Below are 16848 nucleotides of genomic sequence, written 5' to 3'. Positions count from 1 at the left end.
CGAGGGCATTTTGCTGTGTGGAGTTCGTTCTGAGCCTGTTAATCATGGAAGTTATCTGGTTTTCCTACCATATCTAAAAGAAATATGCAGTCGAGTTGGTATTTGGCAAAATATCCCAACGCTGAAATATTACCTGCAAATTATTATTTTGAGATAACACAACTCCCTACGCTCGCTGCCAGTGAAAAAAACCTAGCTAGATAAACAAGCGTAAATAAAATAAATAAATGCACGCATTTTGGATGCATGCCCAAATTGCTTTCAAGGGAGTGTTTTTGCTTTGTGTGGGAGGAAACTGGAATACCTCGGAGAAATCCCGCAAAAGTAAAGGAGATAACGCTCAGAGCCTCTGATGCACGCCGGTTTACAAACCTGGTCGCTGTGACGTCGTGTTCTGGTGAGCTCGCAGCCCATCATTGGGTTTGGGATTTTCACAAATTTACGTCATCCACCAAAACCTTGCTGTGACAAGTGCTGGATCACAGACCCTGCAACCACCGTGCCAAGCCAACGTCCTGCAGCGAATGTTGTATTTAAGTTGTCTAGAATTACAGTAATCCTCTGCTGGATTCTTAGTAATGTTTTTTGTTGCAACCTAATTGAGCGATGTTTAAATCGTTGGACTTCTCAACAGAAAAAAATGGCCGACTCCTGTGAGTGGTGTCGCTTAATCTTAAATTTTTGCTTTGGTGCGCGTGGTGCGCTCCTGTTAAAAATAACACCTTCCTCGCGTAACTAGGCGACTCGTTGGCGATTGGAACCGACGTAGGCTGGCCTGACGTTGTGTTTATCCAGCATGTTGGCGATTGGTGGGAAAAAAAAGAAAAGGCTGTAAAATGATAATGATGATGGTTACGATTAAAATCCAACGCTGGGTTGTAAAATGACGAGCAAGCCCACATGACCGTCTGTCTGTTCCGACTGCAGGGAGTGTCGCCCTGCTGCTGAGTCTTTTGCAAAACTAAGACGATGACAGTTGCGATTAAAATCCAACGCTTGGTTGATAAAATGACGAGCAGCCCACATGACCGTCTGTCTGTCCCTCCCCCTGCAGCCATCTAGAATTTTTTTTTCTTCCAAAAATATTGCATAAAAGTGCCCATCGTTGAATGACAGTCCCTACTTCCTCAACGTCCCAACCACGCCACATTCCACCCATGCTTCCCCTCAGTGCCTCCACCACCACCACGTGCTCACCACCCTGCACGGCCCCTCACCTCTACGTGCTTGGTGGCGCATGACCTCGATTCATTCAGAATGCACGCTGGGCAGCAAGTGGCCAGCCAGAAAAACTGAAAAAAGTCTTTAATGTAGTATGTAGATAAAATCCATCAAAACAGTAAAATGGATGCTGACTGGAAACACACGGGACTTAACGACGCACATGAGAGTTGAAAGTGTTGGCCGCCCCTTCAATCTTTTTGAGTAGGTGGTTTAAATAATACTGCTACACCATCAGCTCTCTTGATTTGTTGGTCTAGACAAGGCTGACAGCACTGTACATACAATGTGGTGGTCACATTATATGCACGAAAGGAGCGATGGGAGTCGTGCTTTCCTGCTGCTTGTGAGTAGCACACTTTTGCGTGTTGTTATTTGGAGAGGGTGGTTTTTGGTTGAGCAAGTTTGGCATTTTTCGACCTTGAGGTGCTGTGTCGGTGCCGTGCCAAAACCATTTGTGCCATTGTCTTCCGGACACCAGCGACGGACGCAGAAAGCTCCGAGCTTCTCACCAGCCCCCCCCCCCCTCCCCGTGTGTTTAGTAGACAGTCGATGCACCAAAGCTTTTAAATTTTCTTTTAATAGAAACTTGTTTTCCCATGACTTTATGCAACTGGTCGTGTCGGGCTTTCGAGCCTTGCCGATATCGACCTTTTCCTATTCTGCCAGCCCAAAGGTCTCCCGACAGATTCCACCACCTCTGTGCCTCCCTACGGTCTCGGCTGTAATCTGGCTGGGTTAGGCTGGGGGGTCGGGGGGGGGGTAGTGTTGCGTGGGTTGTGGAGAATGGGTTTTGAGGGGAGTGGTATTTTAAAAATTATTCTCTTGCCAGACACACGACATTCCGAAGTTCCGTAAGCTGGCCGGTTGTGTAATGTTGTGACCATACCACACATTCGGAGCCGTTAAAACAATAAATTAATGATCATTTTGCCAAACTCGCCGTCGGTCTGGAGGCAGGATGTGGTTTTATTGGCACGTGCGCATTGGGCAGGCTGGTCACGATGTGCGTTGACCCTTCTGTCGAAATGGGTAATTTTTTGCTCACGATGTTTGCGTCTAAATTTAACGTGTACAAATAATATATTATGAACGATTAGTGCATAAAAAAAATCTAATTATATGCTGATACGTTTTGTGCTTTAAAACGCCGCCGCAGGCTTTTCAGCAATCCTCCCACCTCTGCCCCACCCACCATTGGTATAACTGGGCACGCCACAGTGAGACAATCGACGGGCGTGTGTGGCGGGGTAAAGTGTGGGTACGCCAATCTCTTCCACCATGTTTGAACCATGGCCTATCCCATCCCCCTTGGTCCTGTCATGCCACAATCCATCTCGTGATCTCACCGCACGTTCCCTGCGGTGGTCTATCTCCTCTGGTGGGTTCTGTGCTTTGTCCTTCCATCACCAGACTTGTCCAGCGGCTATAATCCTTTCTTGCTATGTGCCCTGCTCAAGCCCACTTATTTTGATATTATATAAATATTATTATTGTTGTTTGAAATATATTGTTTTACGTCGTACACTTTTGCTCGGTATTGAATGTACCATGTGATGTTTTTGTTTCAAATTGCAAAGAAAGATTTTTTGTTTAATACAAAACGAAAAAAAGGAGCTAAATAATTCCAGTTTCAAGCATTTCCTCCGATGTTGTCGATGGCATAATCAAACGGCGGTCAGATTTAAGTATTTATTGCGGATGGAGCTTAGCGCATTTTTGCATCTCGTAACGTAAAGTCAGCGATTTCCTGCTGAAATGAGCATTGAGACGTTGCTCATCTCCTGTTTACAGCCCTGAGCCAGTGGCAGAACTTTTACATTTTTGTGGTGGGGACGAGTCTCCCCATAGGACAATCCGCTGTTCTCCGTTAAGTGGTACTTATTTTATTGGCCATGAAGTCCCCCACCTCCCAACCAGGATTTGAACTCTCCACCTTCGGATGACTGCAAGCAGCTCACTGAGCTGCCTAGCTGGTTGTTATTATTATTAAGGCAGTGACATTAACCTTAGTGCAACGCAAACATTTGCTAGTTTCCTCCGAACACTGAAAGCAATTCTAGTCGTCGGGTGCGTTTCGTTTGGCACGCTGCATACATCCACATTGCCTCGTGTTGTTTTCCCAACAAATGTTAGCGGAAATCAATCGATCCTGCTGGCTTCGATTGGCACCACAGTCCAATCGCCAATCACTTCATCAAGGAAATGCAGATTAAGTCAGCCCTTTAGAGAGAAGAGTACATATCAATAAAGTGGCATTGATGTGCTAATGAATTAAAACGGTCTGGCTTGTGCGCAATGCAAGAGGTTTTTGGTCAGCAGAGGGCAGCGCATTTGAAATCTTTTAGACTTCAACTCTTATGTTTGCAAAAAAAAGAGGCAAATAATTCTTATAAAACGGTTCCAGTAGAACCTAATTATAAAAAACACTTTTATTTTTACTATGAGTCTGATGAGGCCTCTTTGCTTATTATGATCCAACCACCCCCAATGCAGCCCATTTCATCAGACCTCAGGCTAAGCAGGGTTGAAGTCTGGACAACGCTAAGATTGGCGACCGTCATGAATTAAATGGCTGTTTGTAGACTAGCGCTGAGTTTTGGGCGGCAAAGGGCAGTGCAGCATATAATCCATTGTTCCACCGTACTTCTATGCTCCCCACTTTACCAACTGGCACTGGACCAGCGTGGTGAAATACGGTCACATAATCGCCATGACTCACAATGCGTGGGGTGGCCATCATCCAGCAGTGGATTGGCCAAGGGCTGTATGTGTACGAGTAGACAAGGCGCAAGACGTGCTGTGTGAGGTTACATTTTGGGCCGAGCGGTGGATTGTGCTCCACGAAATTAACTGGGACTGTGTACCTAAGCTGTGTGATGCCCAAGGTTTTCTTTGCCTTGTCGAGCGTTGCCATTGTTGACAGAGTATACAAAGCATCTAACTCAGCAAAGAGTCTCAATGCAGACTCGATTTGCAAGTTGCCAAATGCGTTTGTCGATTTTAAATGTTATAAGTCCCTTCGAAAAGTATCTCCTTAAGTCTTCATTAAATAGGCCGCGTTGTATTGATGTCTGCGTCCGTGTCCCTTTTAGATTCCCCGCTCACACCCAGAAGAGCGCGATGACAAGGAAGAGCTGAAGCTGGAAAAGGAGGAAAAGGATGACAAGGAGGCCGGCAAGGATTCTAAGGAAGACCCAAAAAGGTGGGGGGGGGGGGGGGGGGGGGGGGCACGTTCACCGGTTCACTCGTCGTCGATTTAAACACTTTCGTTGACCACAGTTATTCTCGATACGGTTGTGCCCTTGCTCGATGCATATCTATCAATTTACTCAATTTGCGATTACGCGTAACAGCAACGTCTCTCCCTTGGAGGAATTGTTACGTTCCTATTGTTCGACGTGGTAGCCACATTGGCACTTTTAACGGCGCGCTGGTGCGCGTGTTCTTTTTCCATCTCCGCATGTCAGAGAAGGCGGGTGCTCCAGTCCGAAAGTGCACTCCGATTTCCCCGGAATGCAAATCCAGTGAGAGGGTTCTGTGGCTTGGTGACGTGGGTGCCGAGTCAATGACATCTGTGTCACCGGGCCATGATAGTACGGTCGGTTTATTAAGTAACGAAGGCCGTTAGGGTCACCGGTGGCATAAAACTCTCTGGGGGCAGTTTTTTTTTTTTTTACCACTGAGTATTAAGGCCCTCGCCGGGTTGTTTGTGAAGGTTTACTCTGTCGGGTTCATGTCCTGAAGTGCAACCCACTGGCGGCACAATGACCATTATTTATATTCGCAGTGGCGTCGTGCGATTGACAGTGTTTTACAATTCCACGATGGTGAACACCCGTAAAGCTTACATTTATGTAAACAGTGGTTATTTGGCAGGCCGTGTGTTCTGTGGCTGTCCTATGGCACGTACGCACACACGCACGCACACATCCGCACGCACACACACGAGTTGGAATCTTCATAATGGAGAAACAAAAGTACTTTAAAGTGACCGAAAGGAGCATGCTGGTGATGTCGCCGCTGTCGCGGATTTTTAATGTTTTTCCTTTTTTATTAAGAATGAAACTTGAAGCTGATGATCTCACAGCCTTGGCAATTGTGCAGTATGAGCTCTTAGTTTTTTTGGGCTCTGTGTTTGGGCAGTGGCTTTTTAAATAACTACCAGTGGACAGTAGCATCGACTAGAAAAACAAGTTTTTTTTTACCAAGGCACAAAACCTTATTTGTCTTGCGGATGGACTTACCCCCATCGCAGGAATGTGGAATCTAGGACATCACTTGGGCTTTTGCTCTACCTGGGTTTTTTTTTTTACACAAATATTTTATTCCACATCCTCCCTCTCACATCATACATTGCAACATCCTGATGTTCGGGATGGCATTACCAGGGGCATCGACGGTAGCAAGCACGCCGGACTCATCAGAGCAGGTGGTGGGGGGAGAGATGCTCTACCTCTTTTTAAAGATTAGCGAGAAAATAAGAGCCTTTAAAATTAAAACGTCCCCCGCTTACACCATTAACATGGAATGTTCAATGTCATTGCCATTGTGTACAATGCATCACTTGTTGGTTGGGGAGTCCAACCAGCGCTTACTAGCATTATTAATTCAATCAGTCTTTTGTTGGCTAGAGATGATAATAATCATAACAGTAATTTATTATATATGGGATGTTGGCTACCAACAACAAGGCAACTCCTATGACTAATTGGGAATGGGACGCAAGCGTAGGATTGATCACCCTGTCGCTGGCCGCCTTTGGGGAGGGTGTATAGTATGAAAGGCCGAAACACCCTAGGAACCAAAGGGTCACTACTGACGATGCGCTCCCCAAATTTCACCAGGCTCACTGTTCATGAACTCTTGGAAGTGCTTGCACAAAGGATAGTAACATCTCATCCTGTGTTCTTTGGAATCTGAATTTAAAATTAAAACGTCCCCCGCTTACACCATTAACATGGAATGTTCAATGTCATTGCCATTGTGTACAATGCATCACTTGTTGGTTGGGGAGTCCAACCAGCGCTTACTAGCATTATTAATTCAATCAGTCTTTTGTTGGCTAGAGATGATAATAATCATAACAGTAATTTATTCAGGAAAGGCTTAGTTTGCAAAATGGTGATTAATAAAAGTAAATAATAACAGGGACAAGATGTTACGTAATGATGGCCTTTTTATTTACTCAGAAGAGCGTTTCACCGAGTCTTACATATTTTTCTGGAGGACACTGCATGGCATGCTGAGCCAATTCCACAAACGTTTGACGTCTGTGGCGGGGTGGGTGTTGGCACTCAAAGCCATGCACAGATGGATTTTAGGACGTGTTGCCGTCCTGATATCTCAGCCAAAGCCTACAACACTCGGTGTACCCCCGCATGGCTTCACCATCCGTGTACTTAAACAGGGTTCGCCCCTTGCTCGCGTTTCCGAGGTGTGTGACAAAATCCGGGGCGCGCGTGAGCGGTGCGCGTTGTCTAAAGTCCCTTAGCTGTGAGCGGGGTCACGGCTAAGGGATCAACACGACTACACGCCTGAGCAATGGAACCCAATAGGGGAAGTGGAAATGAAGCATAATTGGGCTTCAGGTCAGTTGTTGCGAGCATTTACTCAAGGGCACCACAATTTTGCTTATTAGTTTTTAAGTCAGGATTGGGCGGGTGAGCGTGGGGGGGGGGGCAGTAACTCAAGACCACATTGTTAGGTGCATAAGTTACATAGTTGTGCTTTGGGAATGCCTGTTGTTTAAAGTGACGAGCAGGTCTTGAACCAAATTACCTTTGGGGGCCCCCCCGTTCAGAAAGGAGTTTACCTCTTGGATACTTGTGTAAGATTATGCTTGTCGGGAGATGATCAGCTATTGCCCCGGGTAAAGAAGGAAGTAAGCGAAGCGAGGCTCGCAGGACGCGTGCAATGTTCCTCCGTCTCGGTTGGTTGCCGGGGGCGCTGGGCGGGGGACATCGGGGCAAGCCGCTCTCTCGTTGGCTGCCAAGTTTTGCCATCATTATGCCGTCATCGATGTCTTAATGTCCTGCGGTTGGCTAAAGTTGACCACTTTGGCACGGGGTCCGGAGGGCTTGTGGGACGTGAAAGCCAATGTCGAATTGAGCGTGCTCAGCCAATGAAAATAACCGCGCTCGTGTCGCTAAGCTCGAACGAATAGTTGCAGTTTGCGCCACGCCCTGTGTCACTGCCACCGCCACCCTACCCCACCAATTAACCACTCAGTTGATATTAATCCCAACATCCACACCTGCGAATGTTTTTTTACTGCCCTCCACCACGACCCTTCGCAACCGTCACACGTTACAAACGAACCCTCGTGTTAACGAACGTCCCGTTGGCACTTGTCGGTAGCCACGTCATTGCCACATGCACCGCGTCGATCCCTGCCTCGAATGATAATTTAGAGAGCGACAGTGGGGTCAGCCGCCCCCACCATCGCCCCTGTCTGGATCTCATCAGCGAGCAGTAATAAAGGCCAGACAACGGCAAAAAAAACATTAGCATCACATCCTGTTTGGTTATTGGAGTCGAGGCCCTTTGGATTGGAATCCCTAGATCACGCTGTTGTTGCCATGCGTGGGGCGATTTACAAACTGAATTTCTGAAATGCCTTTAATACCATGTCAAAATCCAGTTCTCTTCCCTGCAATGTGTGCTCTGCCGAAAAGGTTAGCCGTCTGCCAAGTAAAAACAAAAATAGGAACTGCAAAACCGGGTTTTTGTGTAATCGCCATTGGGGGTACCAGAAAACAGCCCAAGTTGATGGGTGCGCAAGTGACTTAGTGCTCACGGGACACTTTAAAATGTTTTGCGAAATATATTTCAAAATCGCACGTCTGTTGCACATTAGAGCCTCTGCCAAGCACGCCCGTGTTTGAAGCACCGGTGCCACGTTACGGATCATGTTCTAAAATGCCTACCTCCTACAGGCATTGCGCGTGGTTTAAATTTGGTCCACGATGAAAATTTGATGTCGCGTTTTGCGCGCGCAGGGCAGCAGCGGTGACCCGTGCACAAGCAGCGTCCACCCTCGCTGTGTAAATAATGTCACATCAGATATTGCGACGGCAGTGGGGGGGGGGGGGGGGAGGATTGTTTGGGTATCGGCCTGAAACCCAAGGGAATCGCTGGCAGCTCCCAAGTTGGCGTAAATACATGGGGACGGAAGTGGCAGATTATAATCACGCGCACAGGAAGCAGCTGCCCACATCGCTCGCCGCACCACCTCCCCGCCCTCCCCCACAAACCGCCACACCAACGCCTGCCCATGCCTACCCCGTCTGCTTCACCTCCTCCCAATCTGCTCCACCTCCTCCCAATCTGCTCCTTACTGCCCCCGCTTGCCCCTGACCTAGGTCCACCTCCCCGCACCGCAGCAGCTCCGTCCACCGCAGGACGGCTGTGGCGTGGGAAAAGCTTAGCATTGAAAGAGTGGATGCATCAATAGCTCAGAATAACATTAATATGCGTATAACTCCTGTGTGTGTGTGTGTGTACGGTATAACGAGTCACTTACAAATGTTGTACAATTAGAATCACTCATGGTATGGCTAGTGATTTAACTGGGTTGTTAAGTGAGTTGATGGTTTCAGCCCAGTCACCAATGACTGCAGCGAAATAAAACCCCCATTGCATTAAATGTGAAGTAATATGTAGGCTTTCACGACCAGTATTATGATGTTACATGGTCTAACCGAAATTGAACTGATTATGAATTATATTAACTTGAGTTTTTGCACTTTAGCCTGGCTATATTCCAGCTCTGAGAATAAAAGATGTTACATTTTACTCACGAGATGAACATTACACTCGGTAGCAGAGTGGGTGGGAAACAGCTGCCCCCTGCTGCGTAAAGTGGATACAGTCGGTCGCTCTCCAGTATCCACTTCAGTGGGCCGTTAATCTTACACGAAGAGTGGCACTGGATGCTTTGTCTCGTGACATGAGAAAGTTAACACAATTAGTGTACATTTGGGAACAATACAATCTATAGTGATATTATGAATAATTTGTATGAATTAAAATTTTTCGATTTCTCTTAATCAGAAAGTCTATGCATTTAAAGTAAGCATAAGCGTAGACTTCCATTGTTGAATCATTACATCTTAGGCTCGGAATATTTTCAATCTGGCACTCAGCAATAATAATCTCTTGGAATAATTTATACCTCTTTTGGGGCTGTTCACTTAATAAAAATCATTTAAAACCTTCACATTTTGCTGATTGACAGCCATCGCTTTTTTTGTTTGTTAACAATGCAATGTCAGGCAAGGTGACCGTTGCTGCATTTGCACAAATCTGGGAAATATATGGCTTGAAATGATCCGCTTTGCACTCCGGTAGGCGTGCGTGGCGAGGCGGGAATGGCTTATCTCTGAGGGTTTGGTCCTGATAAACACCTTGCCCTCTTTATGTGGAGCCAACCCCCCGGTGGAAATTGGCTGCGAAATTACACGGCTTCTGTTTTAAGTGATTGAGCAAAGGTTGGTAAAAGTTGTCAGTGAACAGATTAAAATTTAAAACTAGTTGAGACCGATAAAAAAAAAACTTCTGATTTTGCACCCTGTGCCCTGTGACACATGAGGAGGAGGGTCCTGATTCCAAACCAAGAGGCATTTTTTGCCTAATAATATTTCCGAGACTGAATAGAAAATACAATTTGCGCGGGACACCTGCGACGGACCTAGACGGACCTAGACGGACCTAGCACGCTTCGCACGTCTGCCACGGTGACTTTTATCGTCCTGTTTGTATGTTTTCGCTTACTTCACGTATCGGGTTTCCTTTCCACCCCTCCCCACACTCCCACCCACCCACACGCACGCCCCCACCCCCCCTACCACCACCACCGCTTAGCAGCATCAGAGAGCGGGAGGAAGGCGGGGAGGAGGCCGGGGAGGAGCGAGAAGCCGCGCCGTCCCGCCGACGCAAGACCGCCAATAGCCAGGGTCGCCGGAAAGGGCGAGTGACGCGCTCGACGGCCAATGAACAGAGTGGGGAGGAGTCTCCCGTGAGCAGCAGCGGCGGCGGTGGTGGTGGAGTCGTCCAGCCAGCAAGCGAGCTCAGCACCCAGTCAGGTACGGCTGCGCCGGCATGCATGGTTGTGTCGTCGTCGTCGACAGCAACAGCGTCGGCGGTAGCAGCAGGAGCGCACGCATGTGCTGATTCCCCCACTGCCCGCCGCCGGGGAGGGGGTGGGGGCGAGCTTCAGGCGGAGGAGGTAAACGTCGGGATGGCCGCGTGGGAGTGGGCGGAGGAGAGAGTAACGTTGAGCTGCGTGGTGGTGTTTCGTGCGGGGGGGGGGGATGAGTAATGTTTGCGTGAAGTCGGCCTGCGGGCTGCGGGTGGGGCGGCTGGGTCTCTGGAGGTTGCTCGAGCTGTTTGGCTTGGATGTTGACCTTGTTGTTAGGAGACCCGGTGTGTGCGCACGCCAGTTTTCTAACTGCGAATATAATGCGCGCTTAACTCGCCAGTGACCTCATCAGTTCAGCCTGCAGCATTGGTCGTGGCTGCAAAATCCTCTGACTCAAGATTTGTTCAATGTGCCCGCACAAATACAACCGTAACTGCCTCTCCTATTTCAGTTGTTGCTTGCGAGAATCCCGCACATTTTTATTTTGCATATATATTAATGCAATTCATTTGTATGGTATATATCTAAATAATGTGTTTGCTATGTATGTACGTATATGGTTTCTGAAATGGGATAATGCTTATGCCCTTGTCACACCAAAACTCACATTCGATTTTCAGTGTGGCATCCTCTGCTGACAGCGCACCTTTCCCGTGATTAGCCTCCAGAATTTCGACTTTAACATTGGACTATAACACCGTTTGCTATCTGCCACCTTAAGTTGAATATATTTACACTATGGGGACCTCATTTGCCAGTAATCTGGTCCAACCCATATGAGACTAGGCTCGAAGGAAAGCTGTCTCGGGTGTGGACCAATCAACTTCAAGGACAGTGCACATTATCAGAGTTATGTCTTTTGTTTGTATTTATGACTGCAGGTATTGCGGTCTATGCAAACATGACTCCTTGCAAAAAGGTGTCAGTTTTGTTGCCAGATAGAAGGGTAAAGAACCAATTATCATTGAATATATTTGATTTAAAAAAATTGAAAAAAAAACAGAAAAAGAAACCAACTTTCAAGCAGACGCAGAAGTTAAAGTTACAATGTAAAGTTCGCGAATGCCACATCTCAGAATTAATTGAGGAACGAGTCTCTCGCGTTTGTGACCGCCTCAACTTTTCTACCATTTCGCTTGTATGTACACACACGCGTGTGTGTACACGCGTGTGTGTACACACAAGTGTGTGTACTTGTGTGTGTACACATGCGGGGGGGGTGTCGTGGCAAACAGAGTTCAGTTCCTGCTCGTGGCTAGCACCAGTGACAATTATTTTAAGCAGTCCTGGGCCTCCTGTAGGTCCAACTCAGCCTCAAATGAGTAGCTAGTGTGGTGTGTATAACAACACCATTGGGGGAGACCTAGGTAATCGGGTGTGGTCCTGGCCACCCACCCCCTCGTTTACTGTGCCGGCCTTCGTAGGTGCTCAATAACAGTAATTACCCCAAAAGTCTGTGAATGCTATACATTTGTCTTTATACACGTGTGTGTATGTGTGTGGTCATGTTTGGGGAGCAGCTGAGGATTGGTTAGCGTACTGCGCTCCGTAGCCGGCAGCACGAGGTTGATTCTTGCTCGCGGCTAACATCAATGACGTTTATCCGGGCTGCTCTTGGGCCACCCCAAGCTCGACTAAGCCTTAAATGAGTACTTGGTGCGGTTTGTAAATATCCTTGGGGAGACAAAGGTGGCCAAGCATGGTGCTGGCCATACCATCCCGTCTTGCGCAGCTGAGCTCGCCTTCATAGCTACTTGCTTGACAGCACTTGCCCCAACAGCCTGTGTTGGCTTCGCGGCAGAGGATCTTTGCCTTTGGCCAGGGTAGGGCGGCATAATAAATCTGTCCTTGTAAACCAGTGAGTTATTTTCACCACGAGGGGTGCGGCGAGCACTTCCCTTGCACCCCCCCCCCCTTTCCGTTGTTTGGGGTTGTGTGGACTTTTGGACTCGGATGATGTTGGGCAGCAGGTGCCCGCCTGGCAGCAGGCCCCGCGCGCGCTTTTTGCCGTTCGTCGCTGTCGTCGGGCAGACGTGAGCACCAAGTGGGCATGGGGCCAGCTGGGGCGAGGCTACGGCGATGTTGCGTTACGCAAGCCTGCGGTGTGTTTACCGTGAAAAGCGGACACATAAACGACAGGGCAAACGGTTGTCTAGGACGAACTGTTGATTTTCCCTTCACCACCACCACGCCGCCCCCCTTCCCCATGCCTATTCCAGACCCAGCCGCCCACTCCTCCACCCCTTTATTGTCTAATATCAATGTTGTGTTGTGGTTGGCCCAGCATTAATACCGACATTCTGAGAAACGCTTGGGTTTATTTGTTTAGAGCTGGTTCTATGCCAGGTGAATGTAATTGAAATAATACATTAACTTGTTTTGAGTCCTTTGGGTTAAATTGTACCTATTGTCAAATGTAAACACTGGCATGCATTTAAGCTGCATGCACCATAGCACCGCTGGCACCAGTCCACTTTTTATTTGACAGGGATCATAAAAAATGTTTCACCACGTGTAACAAGTGTGCGGTATATATATGTGTGTGTGTACGAAGCGCGCATTCTTTTTCTTCTTTCCGCTCGCTCATGGGTTCATAATGGCCCGCACGGACAGTGCTTTTACCCCGGCTTGATGAGTGCACAGCCTTGAAACGTCGTGGAGGGGTTACGTTGGCGTAAAGCGGAGCACGTGGGCTGCGGTTGGCCCTTTCCCGACAGAATCGTGGGGGAAGGGGAGGGGTTTAAGCGTTTCTGCCAGTGCGATACCACACGAGCCCTGCTCGGTTTCTCAGAACTGAAATTCTGGAGCAGGAAGTGTCCGGCGTTAATCATTCGCGCGTCTCTCTCCCTCCTGCCCCTGCCCTCCCTCTCCATCCCTAGCTGCTGTCTCGGAAGCTGCAGAAGTTTGCCGTTGGACTGAAGAAGAGATGGAAGTTGCCAAAAAAGGTATTAAATTAACTACGTGCGCCACCCTTTCTCTTTGTGATTAGATAATAATGGGGTCGCCTCGGTCAGGGTTGATGGTCTGAGAGAGGAGCGCTACTCTCGGGGGGTGGGGTTGGTGGGGGAGGTGGGGCGCACGGACGCTGAAACGTGTCCGTAAAAGACAATCGTGCGTCTGGCTCGCGTGACGCTTTATGAAGACGTAAAAATCAAACAGCGCCGCTTTGTGGGGTTTTGACAGGTTTTGGCTGCGAGGGAGGTCGGCCCTGTGACTTCTAACACCTGCGCTAAAAGCCCCTTACACACTGATTGTGCCATCAGGTGTGTTCATTCGTTGGGGCCTCGGTGACAGCTTAAGTGGATGTAGGGGGGCGCTGGGGGCGGTGATTTGTAAAGCAGTGGTCAATTCTGGAACAGTTTTTCGTCAGCTTCTGATTTACAATACAGTTCAAGTTTACATTGTGTCGAAATGCAAATTCATTTCCTGGCACTGTACAAAGCCGTGGGGACTGCATCATGAGAAAAAATGTTGTATATATATATTTTTGTTTTAAAGGATGTATGAATGTATGTTGAACTTCTTTCGCAGGCAGAGGAGAGAACAGTTCGGGTCTTAAGCTTGGACTTGATTAGGGCCAGGGAATTTTCAAGTGCCAATGACTCTTTGACAGCAGAAAGTGCGTGGAGGGGAGAAGTGTGCATGGAGAGGGGGCAGGTGGGCAGGGGTGAATCCTCGAAGGATCTTGGAGTTTATCGGGGATTAGACTCGGAATAAGTGGAAGTGTTGGGGTGATGTGGTCACATATATGGGTAAGGGCGAGGAGTGTGGGGGGAGCAGTGGTGTAGCAGTTAGCGTGCGCGCTGTGCTACGAATCCGGCAACCCGTGTTCGATTACCACTCACGGCCACCAGCACCGGTGACGATGATATGAACCGGTCTTGGGCCTCCCCTAGGTCGATTCAGCCTCAAATAAGTACTTGGTTCGGTGTCTAAACATTTCCACGAGGGAGACAAAGGTGGCCAGGTGTGGTGCTGGCCCCTCACCCACCCTGTCATGTGCCGTTCCGGCCTTAATAGGTGCTCGCAAACAGCACTTGCCCCAACAGTCTGTTAAGGCTTTGTGGGGGATATTTGCTTTTGGAGTTTCTAAGTCAGGGACTTGGGGGAGAGAGTTGCACTGTGATGTGATGGATGCATAAATGAGGGTGTCAGCATCATCTGGGGTGAGGGAGCGGCAGATGCGCGGGAGACGTTACGCTAGTGGAGGTACGAGGCCCTGTAGAATAGAGCGCTGTGATAAAATAATGAGAGCTCGCGATCAATGACAACTCCAAGGTTACACACACTCTTTGCCACGCTCGACTTAACCTGATCACTGAGGCCATGGTCTCACCCCCGTAATCACTTTAATCTCTTGAGCTGTCGGTTATAACGTTTTTTCCAGCTGGTTCACTGTGTTTGCGATAAAGCGTTTTACGTAACTGTTGTAGGGTTAGCGTCTTTGTTAAATAGAAAAAAAACTAAAACCACCCTTTGCTTAAGAATTAGGACTGCGGGGGGAACCATTCAGAGAGCCTTGCTTGAATGCACATTGTGGCTGGCGTGGGGGGGGGCTGTACATGTCACGCGCTGTCTTTTATTGCAGGTTTTTTCGGTGTGTTGTGAAAATGTCTGACATTTACTCTGTAATTGCAGTTTATGTAGTCAAATCAAGATGAGTTTTAACGTCCGGCAAGCCCACGGCGCATTTATTGCACTTGCAGTATTTGACTGGCAGAGCTTATAAATGGAAGCTCTATGTCTGTGTGTGTGCCGTGTGTAATTATACGATGCTTGTGCAACGTTTATTCCCACTTTAGTGCTGTTTTTTTCTCTTTCCCTCCGCTTGAAGTGCTGACGTGAATGAACGCATCTGGCCCCCTGTACTTAAATTGCCCAACGAACAAAAATTAATTTGCGGGGAGCTTCCTTCATTGTTCTCACAGGCAGGATGATTCTTTGCCAATATGGGGACGGGTCAGGGTTTAGGGCTTTGGCATAGACAGTTTTTATTTTTGGAAACTTTTAAGTCAATGTTTTCCAATGAAGGTCGCATTTTTGTTAACTATAATTGTGCCAAAAAAACCGTCTGCCGCCGGAATGCACGTGCGGATCGATCTGTGGTTGGTGGCATAAGTCGACTGTGGTCCTGCTGCTGTTGCTGATCCCTTCGTTGCCTGTTCAGCAAGACAAGCCTCATTTGTAACCGCTCGTGCCTCCAAATGTCAACAATGTGCTGCACCATACTGTTGACTTTGTGTAGGCTATAAATGGGAAGGATAGGGGTGGTATTCTTATCATCTGGCCTCCCGAGAGGGTCCAAGTTCCCTAGGTGTTGCAAAGTTCACAGAGGCAAAATAAAGGAGGAAAATGGGCCCTATTTGTCAGTTAGTGTTTACTGCTGACTGTGCCTAAAAGGCCTGTATGGCTCAGTACACATGGACGACGAGCTGGTGTACAACTGGTCATTACAAGGGGAGCTTTGGAGTACTTAATCATTCGTGAAGGCCTTCATTAGCGCCCAGTGTTAGCGTTGAACCGATGTTTGCTTTCAATTGGGTCAACAGATTGCTAGAGTGGTGATTGGAATTTTTTCTCACATTGCAATCTCTGATGACTGCTAACAATGTAGGTTTTCTCTCCCTGTTGTAGACTGCACATCATGTCGGTTCTTATTGTTGCTGGTAGCGTTTCCCCCCTCCCCCCAATTCCGTGGACGCCACCCGGTATTTTGTAGCGCGCATCGTAAACTCATGATTGCCATTTTCCTTCTCCCTACCATTGCCTTTCGGTGTCGTGAAAAGTCTCCGAAGCCTGCAACGTTTCCTCCGACTCGATTTGTCCACAACGCACCCTCCAGTTGGGGTAGCCGTGTGTGTGCATGTTGCGTGTGTCATCTGGACAAGGTTTTTTTTTGCCAACGTCGTTGTGCGCGCGGTGTCGGCCGGGCAGGGCTGCTGGAGCATGGACGCAGCTGGCCCGCAATCGCGCGCATGGTCGGCACCAAGACGGAAGCGCAGTGCAAGAACTTTTACTTCAACAACAAGCGGAGATACAACCTGGACGACTTGGTTGAGCAGCACCGCTTGCAGACGGTAACTGCACTCTCGACTTTGGCGCGGCCTGCAATTTTGAAAGCGAAATTATATTTTCTTGCTCGGGAACAAGCTGTTATTCTTTGATGAGCGAGCGGGGGGGGGGGGGGAAGTGTGGGTTTGATAGAAGGAGCAGCCGAAATGTCACCTTGGCCACGAGTGTCCTGCTGGGAGTTGAGAGTGGGAAGCTTTGGCACGGTGGGTGGTTGGGGCGGTTTTAACGGGTGCTGCTTGGCTGAACTTCTACACCGCTTCGCCCGCCCTAAGTGCTTCTCGATATTAAAACTGAAAAGCAAAGGGGACACGTAACGCATTTTGCAGAGTGCACATCCACCCGCTGCCACCGCCTGCCGCCGCCGCCCACGCGGGCAATTACTCCGCCACGAACAGTGGAAATTGTCCAATTCC

General features: G+C 48.4%; 1 protein-coding gene across 17 annotated transcripts in view; it reads left to right on the top strand.

The window, feature by feature from the left end:
• The window catches only part of LOC133348367 (nuclear receptor corepressor 1-like), a 175803-nt gene that overhangs the window by 114330 nt on the left and 44625 nt on the right, over positions 1 to 16848 (top strand). For 15 of the 17 annotated variants that reach the window (XM_061561124.1, XM_061561122.1, XM_061561123.1 and 12 more), the window contains 4 exons: positions 4317 to 4426; positions 10087 to 10307; positions 13243 to 13308; positions 16298 to 16440. In XM_061561124.1, coding sequence (XP_061417108.1) covers positions 4317 to 4426; positions 10087 to 10307; positions 13243 to 13308; positions 16298 to 16440 — 540 coding nt within the window. The remainder of the gene's footprint in view (positions 1 to 4316; positions 4427 to 10086; positions 10308 to 13242; positions 13309 to 16297; positions 16441 to 16848) is intronic. The other 2 variants (XM_061561126.1, XM_061561135.1) reach the window with 1 other exon arrangement.

The sequence above is a fragment of the Lethenteron reissneri genome, chromosome 27 (assembly GCF_015708825.2).
Source record: "Lethenteron reissneri isolate LAM-NWPU_2019-01 chromosome 27, ASM1570882v1, whole genome shotgun sequence".
NCBI lineage: Eukaryota > Metazoa > Chordata > Hyperoartia > Petromyzontiformes > Petromyzontidae > Lethenteron > Lethenteron reissneri.
This window is presented reverse-complemented; position numbering and strand designations above follow the sequence as displayed.